The sequence below is a fragment of the Macaca fascicularis genome, chromosome 3, assembly GCF_037993035.2.
Source record: "Macaca fascicularis isolate 582-1 chromosome 3, T2T-MFA8v1.1".
Taxonomy (NCBI): domain Eukaryota; kingdom Metazoa; phylum Chordata; class Mammalia; order Primates; family Cercopithecidae; genus Macaca; species Macaca fascicularis.
The window spans coordinates 34,128,289-34,149,433 of record NC_088377.1 but is presented as its reverse complement, the minus strand read 5'-3'; the positions used below and the strand labels follow the sequence as shown (position 1 = coordinate 34,149,433).

Below are 21,145 nucleotides of genomic sequence, written 5' to 3'. Positions count from 1 at the left end.
AATTCTCCTGCCTCGGCCTCCCAAGTAGCTGGGATTACAGGCGCCCGCCACCACGCCCAGCTAATTTTTATATTTTTAATAGAGATGGGGTTTCACCATGTTGGCCAGGCTGGTCTTGAACTCCTGACCTCAGGTGATCCTCCCACCTTGGCCTCCCAAAGTGCTGGGATTACAGGTGTGAGCCACCATGCCCAGCCCTTTGCCTGGTTCTTGAGTGCACCTGGCACTGTGTCTCTGAGATGGGGGTGGGTAATGAACTCGTGCAACACGTCATCTTGGGGCCATGTGATGTGAGCTCCCACAGAGGTCTGAGCAGAGTGCACTGGTGGTGGGTGGGGGAAGGGGACCCAAAGGCTTCCTGTGGAGGTGGCATTGAAACAGGCTTTGAAGTATATGTAGGAGTTCGCCAGGCACATCGCCTGGGGCCTGTGCATTAGGGGAAGGAGGCCCCTTGTCCCCCTCTCCTTGGTGAGCTACTCTGGCTCTGGGCTAGTCTCTTTGGGAATGGCTTTGTGGGATCTGTTGGAGCTGAGCGTCCAGACAAGACCTCGTGTCTTGGTCCAGGGTCTAAACCCTGGAGCTTATGTCTCGGTCCCAGGTCTGAACTCCAGTTCTCTGTGGGCCATTCCCGAGTCCGGGTCTCACTGGTTTTTTTGTTTGTTTGTTTGTTTTGTTTTGTTTTTTTGAGATAGAGTCTTGCTCTGTTGCCCAGGCTGGAGTGCAGTGGCACGATCTCAGCTTGCTGCAAGCTCCGCCTCCCAGGTTCACACCATTCTCCTGCTTCAGCCTCCCGAGTAGCTGGGACTACAGGCGCCCGCCACCTCGCCTGGCTAATTTTTTTGTATTTTTAGTAGAGACGAGGTTTCACCGTGTTAGCCAGGACGGTCTCGATATCCTGACCTCGTGATCTGCCTGCCTCGGCCTCCCAAAGTGCTGGGATTACAGGCATGAGCCACTGCACCCGGCCAAGTCTGGGTCTCACTGTTATCTCAAAGGCAGTACATCCCAAACCCAACGCATGTTGTCCATATTAAAAACAAAACCAAAAATGTAACATGAGTGTTGTGCGGGTGTGGGGGATGGGGAACCCTCGTGCACTGCTGTGGGGAATGTGAGTTGGTGTAGCCACAGTGGAAGGAAGCTTGGCATTTCCTGGGAAAGTTAAACATGTGGATGACACAGTACCTGGCAGTGCCACTCCTAGGTACACACCCTGAAGAATTGAGAACAGGTCTTCAAACACATACCTCTACATGAGCGTTCGGAGCAGCACTGCATACAGGAGCCACATTGTGAAAACCCCACATGTCCATCAGCTCACGAGGACAAACAATGTGGCCTCTCCATACAAGGGAAAGCTGCAGAAAGGAGTGAAGCACCTGACACACGGCACAGCGCGGACGAACCCTGGCGACGTAATGCCAGTGAAATGAGCCAGACGCAAGAGGCCAAATGCACAATTCTGCTTCTGTGAAGTAGCTGGAACAGGCAGTTTCACAAAGACAGGAAGCCGATTCAGGGCTGTCAGGGGCTGGAGTAGGCGTCGGGGGGCAGCTGCTGAATGGCACAGCGTCTGCAGAGGTCCTGGATCTGGACGGAGGTGGTGGTTGCACAGCACGGTGAATGTGTCAATGCAGCTGAGTTGTGCACTTTAATATGGTTAATTGTTAACTTTAAGTTACATGACTTTTACCTCAATTAAAAAAACAAAAACAAAAACAAAAAAAAACCCTGGCAGGACACACTGGCTCACGCCTGTAATCCCAGCACTTTGGGAGGCCAAGGCAGGAGGATCACTTGATATCGGGTTGGAGACCAGCTGGCCAACATGGGGAAACCCTGTCTCTACTAAAAATACAAAAATTAGCTGGGCGTGGTGGTGCGCACCTGTAGTCCCAGCTACTCAGGAGGCTGAGGCAGGAGAATCACTTGAACCCAGGAGGCAGAGGTTGCAGTGAGCCGAGATTGCGCCATTGCACCCCAGCCTGGGTGACAGAACGAGACTCCATCTCAATTAAAAAAAAAAAATCGGCTGGGCGCAGTGGCTCACACCTGTAATCCCAGCACTTTGGGAGCCCTAGGCAGGCAGATCACCTGAGGTCAGGAGATCGAGACCATCCTGGCTAAGATGGTGAAACCCCATCTCTACTGAAAATACAAAAAATTAGCCAGGCGTGGTGGTGGGCACCTGTGGTCCCAGCTACTCAGGAGGCTGAGGCAGGAGAATGGCGTGAACCCGGGAGGCAGAGCTTGCAGTGAGCCGAGACCGCGCCACTGCACAAGACTCCGTCTCAAAAAAAAAAAAAAAAAAAAAAAAAAAAAAAAAAAAAAATTCCCACTCACCTGCTCAAACAAACTCTCTCTTCTCGCCCCCTCCAGCCTGCAGGGCGTCTGGGATGAAGCCCCGGCTTTTCCTACTATGGGGTTGAGAACCTACCTTTCCCTGTCCAGGGCTGTCCTGCCTCTTGCCCTCTCTCTGACTAAACCTGTGTTGAGTGCCCGAGTTGGCCTCCAGCTGTGTCCCTGCCTCCCCACCCTCCAGGAGGCAATGTGAACTGCCTAAAAATTACTCTGGTATGATGAGTGCAGTTTTGCCCGCGGCTTCTGTTTTTCCCAGGTGACTGCAGAGCCTCAGTGTTGATGTAAACAATTTTCACCGTGGTTGCGAGGAGTGGTTGCGAGGAGTGGTTGCGGCCGACCTCTCTCAACTCCTAGGCTTCAGGTTCCTGCCGACTCACTTCTACCTCTATTATTGCTACTATTTCTAGTAATTTCTACAAACAAAGGCCTGGAACCCCTCACTTGTGATGCACCTGCCATCTTCCTTCCTTCCTTCCTTCCTTCCTTCCTTCCTTCCTTCCTTCCTTCCTTCCTTCCTTCCTTCCTTCCTTCCGTCCATCCTTTTGACAGAGCTTCACCCTTGTTGCCCAGGCACCTGCCATTTCCCTCCCTCCCTCCCCCCCCTTCCTTCCTTCCTTCTTTCCTTCCTTCATTCCCTCCCTCCCTCCCTCTTTCCCTCCCTCCTTCCTTCCTTCTTTTTGACAGAGCTTTGTCCTTGTTGCCCAGGCTGGAGTGCAGTGGTGCTCTGTAACCTCTGCCTCCCGGGTTCAATCGATTCTCCTGCCTCAGCCTCCCAAGTTGTTGGGATTACAGGCGCCCACCACCACACGTGGCTAATTTTTGGTAGAGATAGGGTTTCATCATGTTGGTCGGGCTGGTCTCGCACTCCCAATCTCAGGTGATCTGCCTGCCTTGGCCTCCCAAAGTGCTGGGGTTACAGGCGTGAGCCACCGTGTCTGGCCCACCTGCCGTTTCTAGTGAGACCTCCTGGTTTGTGTAGAAGCAACGGATGCTGATGTAATGATTTCCCTGAGTGGGTCCTGTGCAGCCGATCCCCGAGGTTGATTAGAAGGACGTAAAGGTACGAGAACGTATTTGCAGCATCTCACCCTTGATCTCTGTCTCCCAGTGATTCAGCCTGGGGATGGATGTGAGCAAGGGACTTGCAGCTCCAAGGAGGCATCTATGCCATTCTGAGAGATTGTGAGATGGCCCGTTGTCATGGTGACTGGAGAGGGATGAGGTGTTTACTTGGCAGGGAGTTCAGGGCACACGCTATCTCCGCAGGAGGTGATTGCTGGTGTCTGCAGAGCCCCCTGGGCCATCCCCACGGCCCCCTGGATTCCCCTCCCCGGCGTTTTGTCCATGAGAGAACCGCTCTTGACCGTGTGAGGTCACGGCGCTGGGCTTCCAACAGCTCCATGGAGACCAGGACGGAGGCCACGTGCCGTTCAGCACCTGGCAGGGTGTCTGCCCCACTTTGGGCTGTCCGAAAGGACTGCGTGTAGGCGGAAGGGCGTGTGGACATGGATCCACTGGTAATGCCCGGCTTTTGTCTTCGTTTGCTCTCCTTGCTTGGCTGGGGTGCGCTGGGGGGCCCTGGCTGCATCTTCGTCCCTGGGAGTGGAGGCCCTCCCTCTCCATCTAAGCTGCCCTCCTACACCCCTCCTGACCAGGCAGGGGATTTGGAATCTCACGGTTTTTAGAGGAGACATCTCGATTGATAGAGAGTTCCTGATTTTGGCCTGGCCGGGTTCCCCATCATCTGTGGGCTCATTTCATGGATGGAAACCCATTTCCATTGGCCGGTTTGAGTGGGTGTGGGACCCTTTGGGTTGGATTTGCAGTGGGCCACTGCGAAGGAGGGTTCCCAAGTGCAGGCTGACAGGAGCGTGGGGTGGCCGGCAGTGGAGACGCCAGCTGCCAGGCCCGGTGAGGAGGATGCAGTGGAGACTGGTCACCCTCAGAGCCGGCGCCCATTCAGTGCAGCTCCCAGGACTGCTGGGCGTTGCGTTATTTTACACTCAGGCCTCTGAGTGTCTGAGAAGCACCAGCCCCTTCCTGAGGAGCCCCGTCTTCTGGCTGTGCAGCTGGTGGGGACATTGCTTCTGGGACTTGTTATTTATTTAGGTGGTTTTAGTGGTGTTTATGTCTGCACGGTGGCACACAATAGTTTACTTTTATTATGACATGGTTTCTTCCAATTTGTTTGTGTTGTGTTAACATTACAGCAACACGCACGAAGTTGAAGAAATTCCACGCTGATCCCAATAGCTCAGCACTTGAAATGTTTTTCTGTTGTTGTTGATGGCTTCTTATTTAACTTCTTTTTTTTCCAACCTTTATTTTAGGTTCGGGGGTACATGTGCAGGTTTGTCACATGGGGATGTTGTGTGACGCTGAGGTCTAGGATATGAATGACCCCACCACTCGGGTGACGCTGAGGTCTAGGATATGAATGACCCCACCGCTTGGGTAGTGAGCATGGCACCCAACAGGTCATTTTTCAACTCTCACCCCCTTCCCCTCTTAGCTCTTGTTTTTGAGACAGAATCTCAGTCTGTCACCCAGGCTGGAGTGCAGTGGCACGACCTTAGCTTACTGCAACCTCTGCCTCCTGGGTTCAAGTGATTCTCCTGCCTCAGCCTCCCGAGTAGCTGGGATTACAGGAGCACACCACCAGGCCTGGCTAATTTTTGTATTTTCAGTAGAGATGGGGTTTCACCATGTTGCCCAGGGTGGTCTCGAACTCCTGGCCTCAAGTGATCCTCCTGCCTTGGCCTCCCAAACTGCTGGGATTACAGGCGTGAGCCCACCAAGCCTGGCCTCCCTCCCTCAGCTCTTTAAAAAATGTGTTCTTGGCTGGGTGTGGTGGCTCACGCCTGTAATCCCAGCACTTTGGGAGGCCAAGGTGGACGGATCACAAGGTCGGGAGATTGAGACCATCCTGGCTAACATGGTGAAAGCCAGTCTCTACTAAAAATACAAAAAAATTAGCCAGATGTGGTGGTGGGCACTTATAGTCCCAGCTACTCGGGAGGCTGAGGCAGGAGAATGGCATGAACCCAGGAGGTGGAGCTTGAAGTGAGCTGAGATCACGCCACTGCACTCCAGCCTGGGCAACAGCATGAGACTCTGTCTCAAAAAAAAAAAAAAAAAAAAAAAAAGGCTGGGCGCGGTGGCTCAAGCCTGTAATTTCAGCACTTTGGGAGGCCGAAACGGGTGGATCACGAGGTCAGGAGATCGAGACCAACCTGGCTAACACGGTGAAACCCCGTCTCTACTAAAAAATACAAAAAAAAAAAAAACCCAAAAACTAGCTGGGCGAGGTGGTGGGCACCTGTAGTCCCAGCTACTCGGGAGGCTGAGGCAGGAGAATGGCGTAAACCCGGGAGGCGGAGCTTGCAGTGAGCTGAGATCCGGTCACTGCACTCCAGCCTGGGTGAAGAGTGTGAGACTCCATCTCAAAAAAAAAAAGTGTTCTCTTTGGGTTCTTTTTTATATGCAGGCTCTCCTCCCCGTCCCCTCCTTATCCTCCCCATCTTTTTCTTTTGTTGTGTGGTTGTAGTCAAAGCCTAGCTAAAATACCAAGTAAGAAAAGAAGGAAAGTGTTTACAATTTTGTTAATATATCTTGGGTTACTCTGTGATGTGAATTTAAAATTTTGTTTTCTTCAAAAATTGAAATACTTTTTTTGTTTATTATTATGTTTTTGGATTCGAGCATTTCCATTTGGCTTTGAAAACATTTTCCTTTTAGTTCTGTTCCAGTGTTCTCAATTTTGTCCTTTATTTCCTCAAACATACGGAGCCTAATTATTTTCAAGTCTTTGTCCATGAATTCCATGATCTGCTTCCCCTGGGGGGATCTCTTTGTATTGTCTGTTGCTTCTCTTGATTTTTGATCACATAATCTTGTCTCTTTGATCACATGATCTTGTCTCTTTGGTTGCATGATCTTGTCTCTTTGATATTTATTTAACAAATACGTATTAAGCATTCACTGTACATAGGCACTGTTTTAAGCACCAGAGATTTAGCTGTGAATCAAGCCCAGGCAGTATCCTAGTGAGGGAGACAGACAATAACCACGGTTAAGATGCAAAGTACATCAGATACGTAACTGTGAGACCGCGGCCCCTACTGAGAGGACTGCAGAATGCTGGAGGGGAGGAGAGGCGTGATGGGAGGGTTTTCCTGCACCAAGAAGGTCACATTTGAGTGGAGACCTAGGGAGGGAAGGGAGGAGCCCTGAGACATCGAGGAAGGCTGTCCTTGGCAGAGAATCACAAGTGGAAAGCGGGAGTGTGTTTCGTGTGGGAGGACAGCAGAGAGCCCTGGGGCAGGTGAGGGAAATGGCGCTAAGGGTGGATCACGCAGGGCCTTCCCGGTCGACATAAACAATTCTGTTTCAACTCAGATCAGAGGCCATTGGAGGGTTCTAGTGGGCAGGGGAGTGTGCAATCTGTCTTACATTTTTTTTTTTTTGATGGAGTCTCACTCTGTCACCCAGGCTGGAGTGCAGTGGTGCAATCTCGGCTCACTGCAACCTCCACCTCCCAGATCAAGTGATTCTTCTGTCTCAGCCCCCTGGGTAGCTGGGATTACAGGCATACACCACCACGTCCAGCTACTTTTTTGGTATTTTTCTAGTGGAGATGGGGTTTCTTTTTTTTTCTTTTTTTTTTTGAGACGGAGTCTCGCTCTGTCGCCCTGGCTGGAGTGCAGTGGTGTGATCTCAGCTCACTGCAAGCTCTGTCTCCTGGGTTCACGCCATTCTCCTGCTTCAGCCTCCCAAGTAGCCGGGACTACAGGTTCCCGCCACCGCGCCCGGCTAATTTTTTGTATTTTTAGTAAAGATGGAGTTTCACTGTGTTAGCCAGGATGGTCTCAATCTCCTGACCTCGTGATCCACCTGCCTCGGCCTCCCAAAGTGCTGGGATTACAGGCGTGAGCCACTGCACCCGGCTTTTTTTTTTTTTTTTGAGGTGGAGTGTTTCTTTGTCACCCAGGCTGGAGTGCAGTGGCACCATCTCGCCCCAATGCAACCACTGTCCCCCGGGTTCAGGTGATTCTCCTGCCTCAGCCTCCCAAGTAGCTGGGATTACAGGTGCCTGCCTGGCTAATTTTTGTATTTTTAGTAGAGATGGGGTTTCACCATGTTGGCCAGGCTGGCCTTATGACCTCAGGTGATCTCCTGCCCTCAGGTGATCTGCCTTCCTCGGCCTCCCAAGGTGCTGGGTTACAGGCGTGAGCCACCGCGCCGGGCCTGTGTTGTATTTTATGTGGCTAGCGCGTGTGTAGATTTACCCCCACACTTCCACGTTCTTTGGTTCATTTCTTCCAGCATTTCCAAGTTTCCCCCAGGGGTCATTTTCTTCCTGTCTGAGGTATAGCTCCTAGTGTTTTCCTGCCAGTGGGCCTATTGGGAATGGATTTTTCAGTGTGTTTGTCTGCAGTTGGCTGTATTTCACCCTCATTTTTGAAGGCTGTTTTCACACTGGGTATAGAGTTCTAGGTTGACAGTTAGTGGATGAGGAGTAGAACCTCGATGCTATCTTTCTTGTCTTCTGATTTTTGTTATTTCCGTTGAGAAGTCAGCTGTCAGGTCTGTGATGCCCTTTTGGAGGTAATGTCTTTTTTTTCTTTTGTTTTCTTTCTTTCTTTCTTTTTTTTTTTTTGAGACAGAGTCTCCCTCTGTTGCCCAGGCTGGCATGCAGTGATGCAATCCCAGCTCACTGCAACCTCCGCCTCCCGGGTTCAAGCGATTCTCCTGCCTCAGCATCCCGAGTAGTTGGGATTACAGGTGTGCACCACCACGCCTGGCTAATTTTTGTATTTTTAGTAGAGACGGGGTTTCACCATGTTGGTCAGGCTGGTCTCAAACTCCCAACCTCAGGTGATTCACCTGCCTTGGCCTCCCAAAGTGCTGGGATGACAGGCGTGAGCCACCGCACCCGGCCGGTAATGTCTTTTTTCTGGCTGCATTTTAGGTTTTTCTCTGTCTTTGGCTCCTGCGGTTTACCACGCTATGCCGGTTTATCCTGTGTGGGAGTTTGTGTGCTTGTTGAGTCTGTGGCCTGATGTCTTTTATTCGTTTAGGAAAATTCTTCATCATGATCTCTTCAAACATTGCTTCTGCCATATTCTCTCCCCATCATCTGGAACTCAAATTCACATAAACTGGAGCTTTTTGCCATAGCCCACATGCTCTTCAGCACTTTTCTATAGTTGCTTTCCTTTTCTGTCTTTGTACTTCAGTCTGGATATTTTCATCTATTTTCCAGGTTATTAATTTCTTCCCTTGTGTTTCTCATCTGCTGTTAAACCCATCCACCAAGTTCTTAGTTCCAATTTTTATGTTTTTTAGATTCTAGCATTTCCATATGCCTTAAAAAATTTTTTTTCTTAGTTCCGTGCCAGTGTTCTCAATTTCATCTTTTATTTCCTTGAGCATACTGAGCATAATTACTTTAAAGGCTACGTCCATTAATTCCATGATCTGCATCCCTTGAGGGGATCGTTTTGTGTTGTCTTTTGCTTCTCTTGGGTTTTGATTACATGATCTTGTCTCTTTGTATCTGAGTTATTTTTGATCAAGTTCCCAACATTATGTATGAAAAATTAAAGAGAAAATTTGAAGCTGATATATTCCTTTTGAGAGAATCTGTAATTGCCTTGGAAAAATGGCTAACCTAGGGGTGCTGGCAATCCTGGATCACCCTGATCCAATTAGGGATTAAGATGATTTGAGCTGAGCTTCAGTCCCGGGGAGGCTGGCTTAATCCCAGCTCATCCTTCCTTCTAGTGTCCACAGAAAGTCTTTTGCGCCCAAACACAAAATCTGGAGGATTTACTAGGATTCCTTTTCCTAGGCAGGCCCTAAGTTCCAGTTTTGGTCTTTCCTACCTCTGCAAATCTGTTGAAACCTCAGCCTGTCATTTCTTGGCTGCTTGTTGTAGACACTTCTCATGGTTCCAAGTGCTGTGTTCACCTCTTTGGGTTTCTGTCTTCTTGAAATTGGCCTTGTAATTCTTCTCTGATGTGGTAGCTCTCCGATGCTTTCAAAAATACATTTTTAACATTTCATCAAGGTTTTCTAGTCAATCTCTCCAGAAAGCTCAATCTAAACAACTTAGTTTGTCATTACCAGGAGTAAAAACCTGATTTATGATTTAATAAAATACCTAACTGCAAGAACAACCATCTCAATATTCTAGATGAGAGATGAATGCTGGCTTGGGTCAGAGTGGTGGTAAATAATAACTAAAATTATCAACACCCTCTGTTGACTTTGGGCAATGCCAGATGACCCCATCTTCTCTCTCCATCTTCCCAGTATAGTTGTATCACCAGTTCAAAATCGTTTATTATTTCCCTTCTAAAATCCTAAACTTTAAATGATACACTAACACCTTTATAATTTCATTGTGAACTATATTCTTTGATTCTCCATTTTAAAAGGCAAAGGTCTTCACATATCCACCCTGCTTAGCTTTCCTCTTCAAAATTTTATTACCTTTTTGTTATCTGAACTTTTCATTTTGCATTGTCTGCATTGATAATATTTATATTTTTTTCAAAAACTAGAATTATGCCTTTTATGCTTTGTCTGTAAGCACATTCTAAAAGTTAAAAATTATTGATCAAGTATACTGGGGAAATGCCTTTATTATAACTACAAACATGAATGCTAGTTTAGCTGGGTATAAAGGTCTAGCTTGAAAGGAAGTTTCCTTCAGAATATTGGAGGCTTCGTTTCATTGTCCTCTAGTGTCTAGTGTTTCTTTTGAGAAGTTTGAGCCATTCGTATTGTCAGTCCTTTGTAGGTGACCTGACTTTTCTCTATGGGAGCTTTTGGAAAATTCTCATCCCTGGAAGTACAGTATAAGAGATCCTTTTACTAGGAATGAAAATCTTGTGGGCTCTGTCAACCAAGACACTCATATTCTTCAGTTTAGGGAAATTTTTCTTTTATTTCTGGCAAATTTCTATTTTATTTTGTCTTCTGGAACTGGTGTTAATCAGATATTGAGCCTCCTGGAATGTTTTTGCTATATGTGTATATATATAAAAAACATATTTTATATATATGTACACACACACACATGTTTTTCTCTTTTTGTCTCTTTTTTAGATATTTTCATGGTGTATCTTCCTACTGTTATATGTATATTATATTTTATATGTAACATGAATTATATTAATTAATATAAAAAATTACATTCATGGACCTCCCAACATCACCACATTGAGGATCAAATTTCAGGAGGGACAAACTGCATCCAACTCACAGAAGATGATAATGGGGATTGTGGTTATGTTTTAACAAGTTGCATTTTAGAGATATATATTGAAGTATTTAAAATGCTATATCTGAGATTTGCTTCCATCCTGTGTGTGTGTGTGTGTCTGTGTCTGTGTGAAGTGGGTGGAGGTGAAATGAAATAGGACTGCCTCCGTTTGGATAATGTTGAGGGTGGGTGACGGGCGTTTGGTGATTCATTGTATTACTCTGTCTACTCTTGTGTAGTTTGGGAATTTCCACAGTAAAAGGGAAGAGGAGGAGCAGCCACAGGATACCTGGGCTCCTGGCCTTGGGGGACTGCCTGGCTCCCAGGCTCCTGGGCTCCCATGGTCCCAGGTCTGGATCTTGATGACTTTCACCTGTGGTGTCTGCATCTGTCAGAGCTCCTGTGCCCCTGGAGGGTGGGCACCTCAGAACCGCGGTCTCAGCCTTGTCACAGGTGGGCATGTCTGGGTTTTGGGATGTCAGAAGGCATTGGTAGGGAACTTGGCCTGGTTGCCCCTGAATTCCTCCTCCACCTCCTGGTCCATGAAGCAAGGCCCTGCCTGATGGGGCCGCCATCTTTTTTTGGGAAGCTTCCCAGCTGTGGGGGACCAAAGCCCTCAGAGGACCATCAGGAAGGCGGGGGGCTGGATCAGGGTGAGGCCGGGAGGGAGAGCGAGGGCCTTATGTGCCTGATCTGTGTGAGGGGTTGGGGGCCGCACCTACCTCGAGTCTGAGTAGGGCATGAGTGACCAAGGTGAACACTCAGGACACGTGAGCCAGCATTGCTTCTGCACACAGAGCAGTTCGTATCTGTTAGGACAGGTTGAAATCTCTTTTCCTTAAAATACTTTTTTTTTTTTTTTTTTGAGATGGAGTCTTGCTCTGTCGCCCAGGCTGGAGTGCAGTGGCGCGATCTCGGCTTACTGCAAGCCCTGCCTCCCGGGTTCACGCCATTCTCCTGCCTCAGCCTCCCGAGTAGCTGAGACTACAGGTGTCCGCCACCACACCCAGCTAATTTTTTGTATTTTTAGTAGAGAAGGGTTTTCACCGTGTTCGCCAGGATGATCTCCATCTCCTGACCTCATGATCCGCCCGCCTTGGCCTCCCAAAGTGCTGGGGTTATAAGCGTGAGCCGCCGTGCCTGGCCAACACATTTTTTTTGAGATGTGGTCTCACTATGTTGCCCAGGCTGGTCTTGAACTCCTGGGGCCAAACTATCCTCCCTAAGTGCTGGGATTATAGGCGTGAGCCACCACACCCGGCCTGAAGCCACCACACCTGGCCTGAAGCCACCACACCCGGCCTGAAGTCTCTTCTTGCTATGATGCTAGGGACACGTGTCTTCATTTCCCCTCACAGATAAGTCCCAGTGAGGTCAAGCAACTAATCAGGGTCACACAGCACTCTAGGAAAGTAGTGTGCTCAGCTGTGGTCCCCATGAGTTGGGCTACCTGGCGTGGCCTTAGGATGGGGACTAGGCTCCTGGGCTCTCCAGGCTGCCTGGCACTGCTGATTCCTGACTTTTCCTCTCCCTCCTCCCTATGCCCTGCTCCCTCCCTCCTTCCTCCTTCCCTCTTTCCTTCCTCCCACCTCTTACTTCACCCTTTTCCCAAAGAGGCAGAATTGCAGCAAGAAAGGGGCTCAGCTCAGGGCCAGGTGTGTCCTCAGACCACAGAGCCCCCCGTCCCTGGTCCTAAGCCCACCTTTGAGGGTGGTGGAGGTCAGTGTTTAGGCTGCAGGTTATGCAAACAGAGGTCCTCCAGGTGCAAGAGGAAAGGCACATCGGCCCTGGTGGGATTGAAATGCACAGGCTGACTAAGACCACGCTGGATGCATGAGGCTTAAGAGTGGCTGAAGAGCTTTGGACAGTGGTTGGTGCACTTGTCTGTGGGCAGGAGCAAGGTCTGCAGGGTGGTGCGTCCTGCCATCCACAGCTCAAGGCAAGGTGGGCTTCGGAGCAACCCCAACCCATGTGGAGGACACAACCATGGTCATTATACGGTGACTCGGGGCTCAACTTCCAGTCCCCTCCTCCCAGCAGACCTCCAGATGCTTGTCATCTCAGCCTCCATAAACCCCATGCCAGTTCAGCCTCTCACCCACTTTAAAAAGCAAATTAAAGTTTTAATTTTCAGATAATTGTGGATTTACAGACAGTTATAAAAATTACCCAGAGAGCCTCATCCACTTTATTTTTTAATGTCTCACAAAACTGATACTTACACAGAAATGTTGACAGGTTCTCAGAAACTGCGACTTTAGGTGAAACCACTTACAGCTAATTCTTTTTTTTTTTTTTGTAGGGACAGGGTGTATTAGTCCATTTTCAAACTGCTATAAAAAACCACCTGAGACTAGGTAGTTATAGAGAGATTGAATTAACTCACAGTTCCTCATGGCTAGGGGGGACCTCAGGAAGCTTACGATCATGGCAGAAGGTGAGGGTGAAGCAAAGCCCCTTCTTCACAAGGTGGCCCGAAGGAGAAGTGCTGAGTGAAGGGGGAGGAGCCCCTTAGAAACCCATCAGATCTTGTGAGAATGCCCTCACTATCACATGAACAGCAAGGGGAAAACTGCCCCCGTGATTCAATCATCTCCACCAGGTCTCTCCCTGGACACGTGGGGATGATGGGGATTACAATTCAAGATGAGATTTGGGTGGGGACACAAAATGAGATTTGGGTGGGGACACAAAGCCCAACCCTATCTCCAACTCCTGCGTTCAAGCGATCCTCCCACTGGGCCTCCCACAGTGTTGGGATCACCAGCGTGAGCCCTGTGCCCGGCCACAACAGCCAGGTTCTTACTTCCTTTCTGTGTTTTCCTCTCCCACACAGGAAGAAAACAGGCAGATTTTGGCGCGGCAGAAGTTGAACTCACAGTCGGACTCCCATGATGAGGAGGTGTCGCCCACGCCCCCGAACCCCGTGGTGAAGGCCCGCCGCCGGCGAGGAGGCGTGAGCGCTGAGGTGTACACCGAGGAGGACGCCGTGTCCTATGTCAGGAAGGTGAGGCTCACGGGGTTCCCGTCCCCAGGCCTCGGCACGTGGCTGTCACCCGTGAGCTCCCTGGACCCCCACAGGGCACCCTCGTCCTCCTGGGGCCTCAGTGTCATTTTGGTCGGAGGGAGGACTACGTGGGTGATGGCGGACGCAGTTCTGGGCGGGATTGGTTTGTTACTGTCTTTGCCAGATGAACTGAGCTCGAATTTATGGGAGCAGCTCTGTGTGGGGTCTCTGCAGCCCCAGGGCGGCTTTAGGATCCTCGCAGGCTCAGGGAAGGGAAAGGACTCGCTAGCACCTAGGTCCTTGGAGTCAGCAGAGACTGTCCTGGGCTGTGTGCCTCCCATGCTCCTGCAGCCTCTCTGGTCTCTTCTTATACGGCACAAATCCCATTATTCAGGGCCCTCCTCTCATGACCCCATCCAGCCACAGCCACAGCCACCTCCCAAAGGCTTCTCTCCAAATACCATAGCTGGTTAGGGCTTCCACATGTGAATTTCTGGGGAGACACAAGTCAGTCTCCAATACCCTCTTAGCCGTTTCTGAGTGCATGGTTGAGTGGCGTTAAGCACATTCTCATTGTTGTGGAATCGTCACCACCACCATCTCCAGAACCTTCTTACCTTGCAGAACTGAGACTCTGTTTCCTAAACACACACACCCCATTCCTTTCCCCAGTATTTAATACTTTTTTGTTTGTTTTTTATGTATTTATTTATTTTTTTTGAGACAGAGTCTCGCTCAGTTGCCCAGGCTGGAGTGCAGTGGCACGATCTTGGCTCACTGCAAGCTCCGCCTCCCAGGTTCATGCCATTCTCCTGCCTCAGCTTCCCGAGTAACTGGGACTACAGGCTCCCGCCACCACGCCTGGCTAATTTTTTTGGTATTTTTAGTAGAGACGGGGTTTCACCATGTTGTCCAGGATGGTCTCGATTTCCTGACCTTGTGATCCGCCTGTCTCGGCCTCCCAAAGTGCTGGGAATACAGGCGTGAGCCACCGCGCCCGGCCCTTAATACTTTTATAATCAGCTAATTAAAGCTAGCACAAGCATTGTTAAACATTTTATTAGGGCACTCCGCCTCTGGGGTCTACCTCCCCAAGACCCAGAACCTCAGTCTAACCATGAGAAGAACCTCAGATAAACCCAAATTGCAGGACGCTCTGCAGAATGCCTGACGAGCCCTGCTCATGTCACATGAGGAGAGTGTGAAGAACTGTCGCAGACCAGAGGGCACAGGGGAGACAGGACAGAGTCCTGGGACAGAAAAAGGCCACTCAGGCAAAACAAAGGAAGAAGAGATTTGGTGTGGGGCTCGTGCATGTCACATATCGACATGGCCTCCCTGGTTGTGATAAATGCATCCTAGGATGTAAGGTGGTAACATCAGGGGACCTGCAAGGTGCACGGGAATGATCTTTGCAACTCCTCTGTAAATAGAAAGGATTTGAAAACAAAACACTTATATATATATTTTTGAGACAGAGTTTCACTCTTGTTTCCCAGGCTGGAGTGCAATGGCACGATCTCAGCTCACCACAACCTCTGCCTCCCAGGTTCATGTGATTCTCCTGTCTCAGCCTCCTGATTGGCTGAGATTACAGGTGCCTGTCATCACGCCCTGCTAATTTTTTGTATTTTTAGTAGAGATGGGGTTTCACCATGCTGGCCAGGCAGGTCTCGAACTCCTGACCTCAGGTGATCTACCTGCCTCAGCCCCCCAAAGTGCTGAGATTATAGGCGTGAGCCACCGTGCCCAGCCAACACTTTCAAGCATTAGAATTGAAGTGACTTTTTAGGAGATTGGAGTGCTGTCTCTCAAAGACGTCTGCACAGGGCCTCTGTGCGTTAAACACACAGCACGCCTAAGCCTACGTGGTCTGCTGTTGCACCTGGACAGACAGGGACTTCCCGGGTGGCCCGAGCACCACACTAGCTCTCATTATGGCCTAAACGACCTTCCTGCATGGTTTTATTTTAAGGGGGGACATCCTGGCATCTGAGGTGTTCATAGTGCTTCTGATTCATCCAGAGAGGGAGTGGGGAATTATTGATCAAAGTGTGCAGAGTTTCAGACAGACAGACAGACAGACACACAGGAGGAATGGGTTTTGAGATCTTTGCACCGTGGGGTGACTGCAGCCAATAACAGCATACTGCATACAGGTACCCACTACATGACCGCACTTTGGTTGTTGACAGATTGCATATACGTGGTCCTGTAAGATTATGATACTGTATTTTTTACTGTGTCTTTTCTCTGTGTGGATATGTTTGTTTAGTTGTTTATTTTTTTTGAGATGGAGTCTTGCTCTGTCACTCAGGCTGGAGTGCAGTGGAGTGCAGGATCTTGGCTCCTGGCAACCTCCGCCTCCCGGGCACAAGTGATTCTCCTGTCTCAGCCTCCCGAGTAGCTGGGATTACAAGTGTGCACCACCACACCCAACTAAGTTTTGTATTTTTAGTAGAGACGTGGTTTCACCATGTTGGCCAGGCTGGTCTCGAACTCCTGATCTCAGGTGATCCACCTGCCTCGGCCTCCCAAAGTGCTGGGATTAAAGGCGTGAGCCACCATTCCCGGCCTGTGTAGATATGTTTAGATACACCTAGCGTTGTGTTATAGCTGCCTGCAGTGTTAGGATGGCCACATGCTGTACAGATTTGTAGCCTAGGAGTGATGGGCTCTGTCACGTTCTAACCTCAGTGCATAGTTAGGCTACACCAGCTAGGCTTGTGTCTGTTGCTCTGTGATATTCGCACGATGATGAAATTGCCTAATGATGAATTTCTCAGAAACGCTTCCCCATCATTACATGACACGTGACTGCATTTTGAAAGTAGTAAGAGGAGGCCGGGCACGGTGGCTCAAGCCTGTAATCCCAGCACTTTGGGAGGCCAAGACGGGCAAGGTCAGGAGATTGAGACCATCCTGGCTAACATGGTGAAACCCCGTCTCTACTAAAAAATACAAAAAAATAGCCGGGCGAGGTGGCGGGCGCCTGTAGTCCCAGCTACTCGGGAGGCTGAGGCAGGAGAATGGCGTAAACCCGGGAGGCGGAGCTTGCAGTGAGCTGAGATCCGGCCACTGCACTCCAGCCTGGGCGACAGAGCAAGACTCCGTCTCAAAAAAAAAAAAAAAAAAAAAAAAAAAAAAAAAAAAAGAGGCTTGGTGCGGTGGCTGACACCTGTAACCTGTAATCCCAGCCCTTTGGGAGGCTGAGGTGGCAGGATTGCTTGAGCTCAGATGTTTGAGACCAGCCTGGGCAACATACTGAGACCTCATCTCTAGTAAAAATAAAAAAAATTAGTCAAGCGTGGTGGTGCACACCTGTGGTCCCAGCTACTTGGGAGGCTGAGGCGGGAGGAGTACCTGAGCCCAGGAGGTCTGCAGGGAGCTGTGATCAAGACTGTTTAAAAGAAAAAATAGTGGAGAAATGCACATTAAACTTCAAATTGCATATTTGTACCATTGCCTGATAACGGCAAGCTGAGGGTGGAATGGGGAGATTTCAGGCCGCGTCACAGCATCAGGACAGGGTGGCTCACGTGGTGATGTTTTGGTTCTGCTTTAGGTGATTCCCAAGGACTACAAGACCATGACTGCACTGGCCAAGGCCATCTCCAAGAATGTGCTCTTCGCTCACCTGGATGACAACGAGAGGAGGTAGGCAGACTCGTCCTCCGCCCCGGCATCACCACCGCCCTCCCCGGCCTCCAGGGAGGCTCTGCCATTTCTCTGACTCACGGGCCGTGGATCACGGAATGCTCGGTGCCAGGAGAAGCGTGTCACAGCTCTCTGGAAACGTGGGCTCGCCAGGCAGGGGTGGCTTCCCGAAATACTACGCTGCGTGCACCTGCCCTGCTGCTGAGCTGAATCCCTGCTCTAGGAGGACCCGGCTGCCTTCCTCAAATACCGGGTCTGGATCTGCGGTTCCCCCGCGCGCTATACCTAGAAAGGCACGGGTGGTGTGATGACTGTGGGCTTCGTGTTCCGGCCTCTTCCGTATGCATGGACGTGCCTCGCCGTTGTTAAGCTCACCGCTTCGCGGGGGAGATGGGGCCAGGATGTACCTTTCCTGCGGCTCCTGCCTGTGCCGGGAGCTTGGAAGCTCGAGGCAGGAGGTGACAGCAGATGAAGTCTGCAGGGTCACAGTGAGGGGACAGAGGAGGTCAGGGTTATTCAGGGAAAAGGCCGAGTGTGAAGGGGCTTGGGTGCCATATGTGGGGATGGTGATCATAGACATAATTGGAAAAATCAGAAAAGTTTGAAAAGATTAAGAGCAAAAATGTCTCCATCTGATGCCTAGAGATAATCCTTGGGGATATTTGGGGGGCAGTCGTTAAGGATTGACCTTGTGCACAGATCCCGTCTGTAATAGCATCTCATTCTACACTGTTTCCTTACACTCAGGGCGTCCTTAACATCTTTCCACGCCAGTAAGGGTTCTGCAGTGGTCTGTGCTGTCAATTTCTGTGTGAATTAGATGTTTTCCTATTGTGGCTGTTTGCATTTTTAAAATCTCTATTATTATTATTATTTTAGACAGAGTCTTGCTCTGTTGGCCAGGCTAGACTGCAGTGGTGAGATCTTGGTTCACTTCAACCTCTGCCTCTCAGGTTCAAGCAATTCTCCTGCCTCAGCCTCCTGAGTATCTGGGACTACAGGCACCCGCCACCACACCCGGCTAATTTTTGCATTTTTAGCAGAGATGGGGTTTTGCCATGATGCCCAGGCTGGTCTCAAACTCCTGACCTCATGATCCACCTGCCTCAGCCACCCAAAGTGCTGGGATTACAGGCGTGAGCCACTGCGCCTGGCCTGCATTTTTAATTTTATGAACATTTGGTGGTCATCCTTGCGTTTTCATCCTGGAGTACTTGTTCATTTCTTTCTTTGAGGTAAATTCCTTGATGTGATCAAAGGATGTGCAACATTGAAAATTCTCTCTTTTAAAACAATTATTTGACAAATTATAATTCTTTATTGGATTGACTGAGACATTTTGATACTAGTTCTATATAAAATCTAAATGACCTCCATAGGTATAAAATACAAAGAGAAAGTGTCTTTTTCTCCCCCTCCTGGAGGGCGACTGTGTGGTGGTCCAGGGGGGCTCTAGCCGCCCTCTGTGTTTGCAGGTGTGTGCCCAGGAGCGCAGGTGGGGACCCTGGGAGCACACTAGACACATTGTTCTGTGCTCTGCTCCTTGCTGGTGATGGGTCTAAGAAGTCCTTCCGTATAAGTACAAATCTAATTGTTGTGAGTATCTGCACAGTGTTCCATTGTAAGAATGAATCAGAGTTTATTAACTGCTGCCTTTGCCAAGGTCACGTGGGAGGATTCTAATTTCTCTGCGCTACAATGTTTCTGTGAGTAGTAACTCTGCGGTTAGGCAGGAGACTCCTGTCATTCTGGTTGCTGGGTCAGAGATTGGCCTATTAAGATCCTGATAGGTGTTGGGGTGCGTGTTTGTAACGGGCTTTTGATACATTTTGCTGGAATCTCACTCAGAAAGGGTGGCAGGGGGCTATGCAGAGGAGTGGCCTTCAGGGGCCTTGGCTCCCAGCCGCTCACATCATGCTGAAATACGCTATCTCATCCAGAGCATGTGCCCGGTTCAGGCTGGATACTTTGGGTCTAGGGTGCCCAGTTACCTCAAGCAGCAACACCTGCTACCTCTGTGGTTGACCAGTGGTTAGAGTAGCTGAGCATGGCTGGGATAGCTCTGTGTGGCTGGAGTAGCTAGGCATGGATAGAGTTAGCTGGGCATGACGAGTGGCTAGATGTGGCTGGAGTAGCTGGGTGTGACTGGAATAGCTGGGGGTTGCTGGAGTAGCTGGGTGTGGCCAGAGTAGCTAGGCATGGATGGAGCAACTAGATGTGGCCAGAGTAGCTGGGTGTGGCTGGAATAGCTGGGTTTGGGTGGAGTAGCTGGGCATGGTGTGAATAGCTGGGTGTGGCTGGAATAGCTGGGTTTGGTTGGAGTAGGTGGACATGGCTGGAATATCTGGGTGTGGCTAGAGTAGCTAGGCATACATGGAGTAGCTGGGCATGACTGCAGTAGTTAGATGTGGCTAGAGAAGCTGGGTGTGGCTGGAATAGCTGGGTGCGGCTGGAGTATCTCATTGTGGTGAAAGTAACTAAGCATGGATGGATAGCTGAGAATGACTAGAGTAGCTAGATGTGACTAGAGTAGCTGGGTGTGGCTGGAATTCAGGATTAGCCTGGACATGGTTGGAGTAGCTGTGTGTGGTTGGAGTAGCTGGGCATGGCTACTCCATCCTGGGAGGTGTCCAGGCTCCCCAAGATACCCACATCCTTGTCTCTGGGACCTGGATGTGTCATCTTGAGTGGCAGAGAGAGACTTTGCAGATGTGATGAAGTGAGAGGTGGGCGGGTGGCCCTGGGTTTCCCAGGAGGGCCCTGATACCATCACATGTGCCTTCTAAGGGGAGGCAGGAGGAGATTCCACACACAGAAGGGGAAGAGGCCACGTGACCACAAGGCAGGAATTGGTGAGATGCGGCCACAGGCTGAGGAGGGCCGTAGACACTGGAAGAGGCGAGGAGGGCGTGGCTCTGCAGCACCTTGATTTCCACCTGCTAATCCTGGATTTGGACTTCTGGCCCCCAGAACTGCAGAGACAATACACTTCTGTTGTTTCAGGACCTGCTGTACTTGCTCACAGCGGCCCTGGGATACACGCACAGAGGTGTCCGCCTGGCAGTGGTCACCAGGAGGAGCCAGATACTGAAGAGCTGAAGACTATTTTAATTTGAATTTAACTTGAATTTAAACATCAATTTACAATGCAATTGAAATGTCGTTTTTGAATGGATGTTATGTTCACCTGGTTAAAAATTCAGTTTAGAAGATTACGGAGGGACCCTGAGGAAGAGAGAGCCCTTTCTGGTCCCAGCCGCGCCTCACTGGAGCCTCTGCAGCTTCCTCTTTGCAGACAGACTCAGCCCTGAGGCAGGAGGTCCCTGGTCCACAGCTGCTGGCCACACAGACCAGCTGTCCATTTTTTTATTTTTTATTTTTTATTTTTTTTAAAGATAAGGCCTTACTCTGTCGCTCAGGCTGGAGTATAGTGACACCATCATAGCTCACTGCAGCCTCGACCTTCTGGGCTCAAGTGATCCTCCCATCTCAACTTCCCAAATAGCTGGGACTGCAGGTGTGCACCGCCACACCTGGCTAATTAAAAAAAATTTTTTTTTTTTTTTTTTGGGATGGAGTTTCACTCTTGTTGCCCAGGCTGGAGTGCAGTGGTGCAATCTTGGCTCTCTGCAACGTCCACCTCCCAGGTTCAAGCGATTCCCCTGCCTCAGCATCCCAAATAGCTGGGATTACAGGCGTGTGCCACCCGACTAATTTTTGTATATTTAGTGGAGATGGGGTTTCACCATGTTGGCCAGGCTGGTCTTGAATGCATGACCTCAAGTGATCCACCCGCCTCGGCCTCCCAAAGTTCTGGGATTACGGGTATGAGCCACTGTGCCCAGCCT

At 49.8% G+C, this 21,145-nt stretch overlaps 1 protein-coding gene across 6 annotated transcripts in view; it reads left to right on the top strand.

Annotated features, from left to right (window-relative positions):
* PRKAR1B (protein kinase cAMP-dependent type I regulatory subunit beta) overlaps positions 1-21,145 on the top strand; it is a 184,964-nt gene that overhangs the window by 33,419 nt on the left and 130,400 nt on the right. For all 6 annotated transcript variants that reach the window (XM_045389832.3, XM_045389833.3, XM_045389831.2 and 3 more), the window contains exons 3-4: positions 13,470-13,640; positions 17,206-17,297. In XM_045389832.3, the coding sequence (XP_045245767.2) occupies positions 13,470-13,640; positions 17,206-17,297 (263 nt within the window). The remainder of the gene's footprint in view (positions 1-13,469; positions 13,641-17,205; positions 17,298-21,145) is intronic.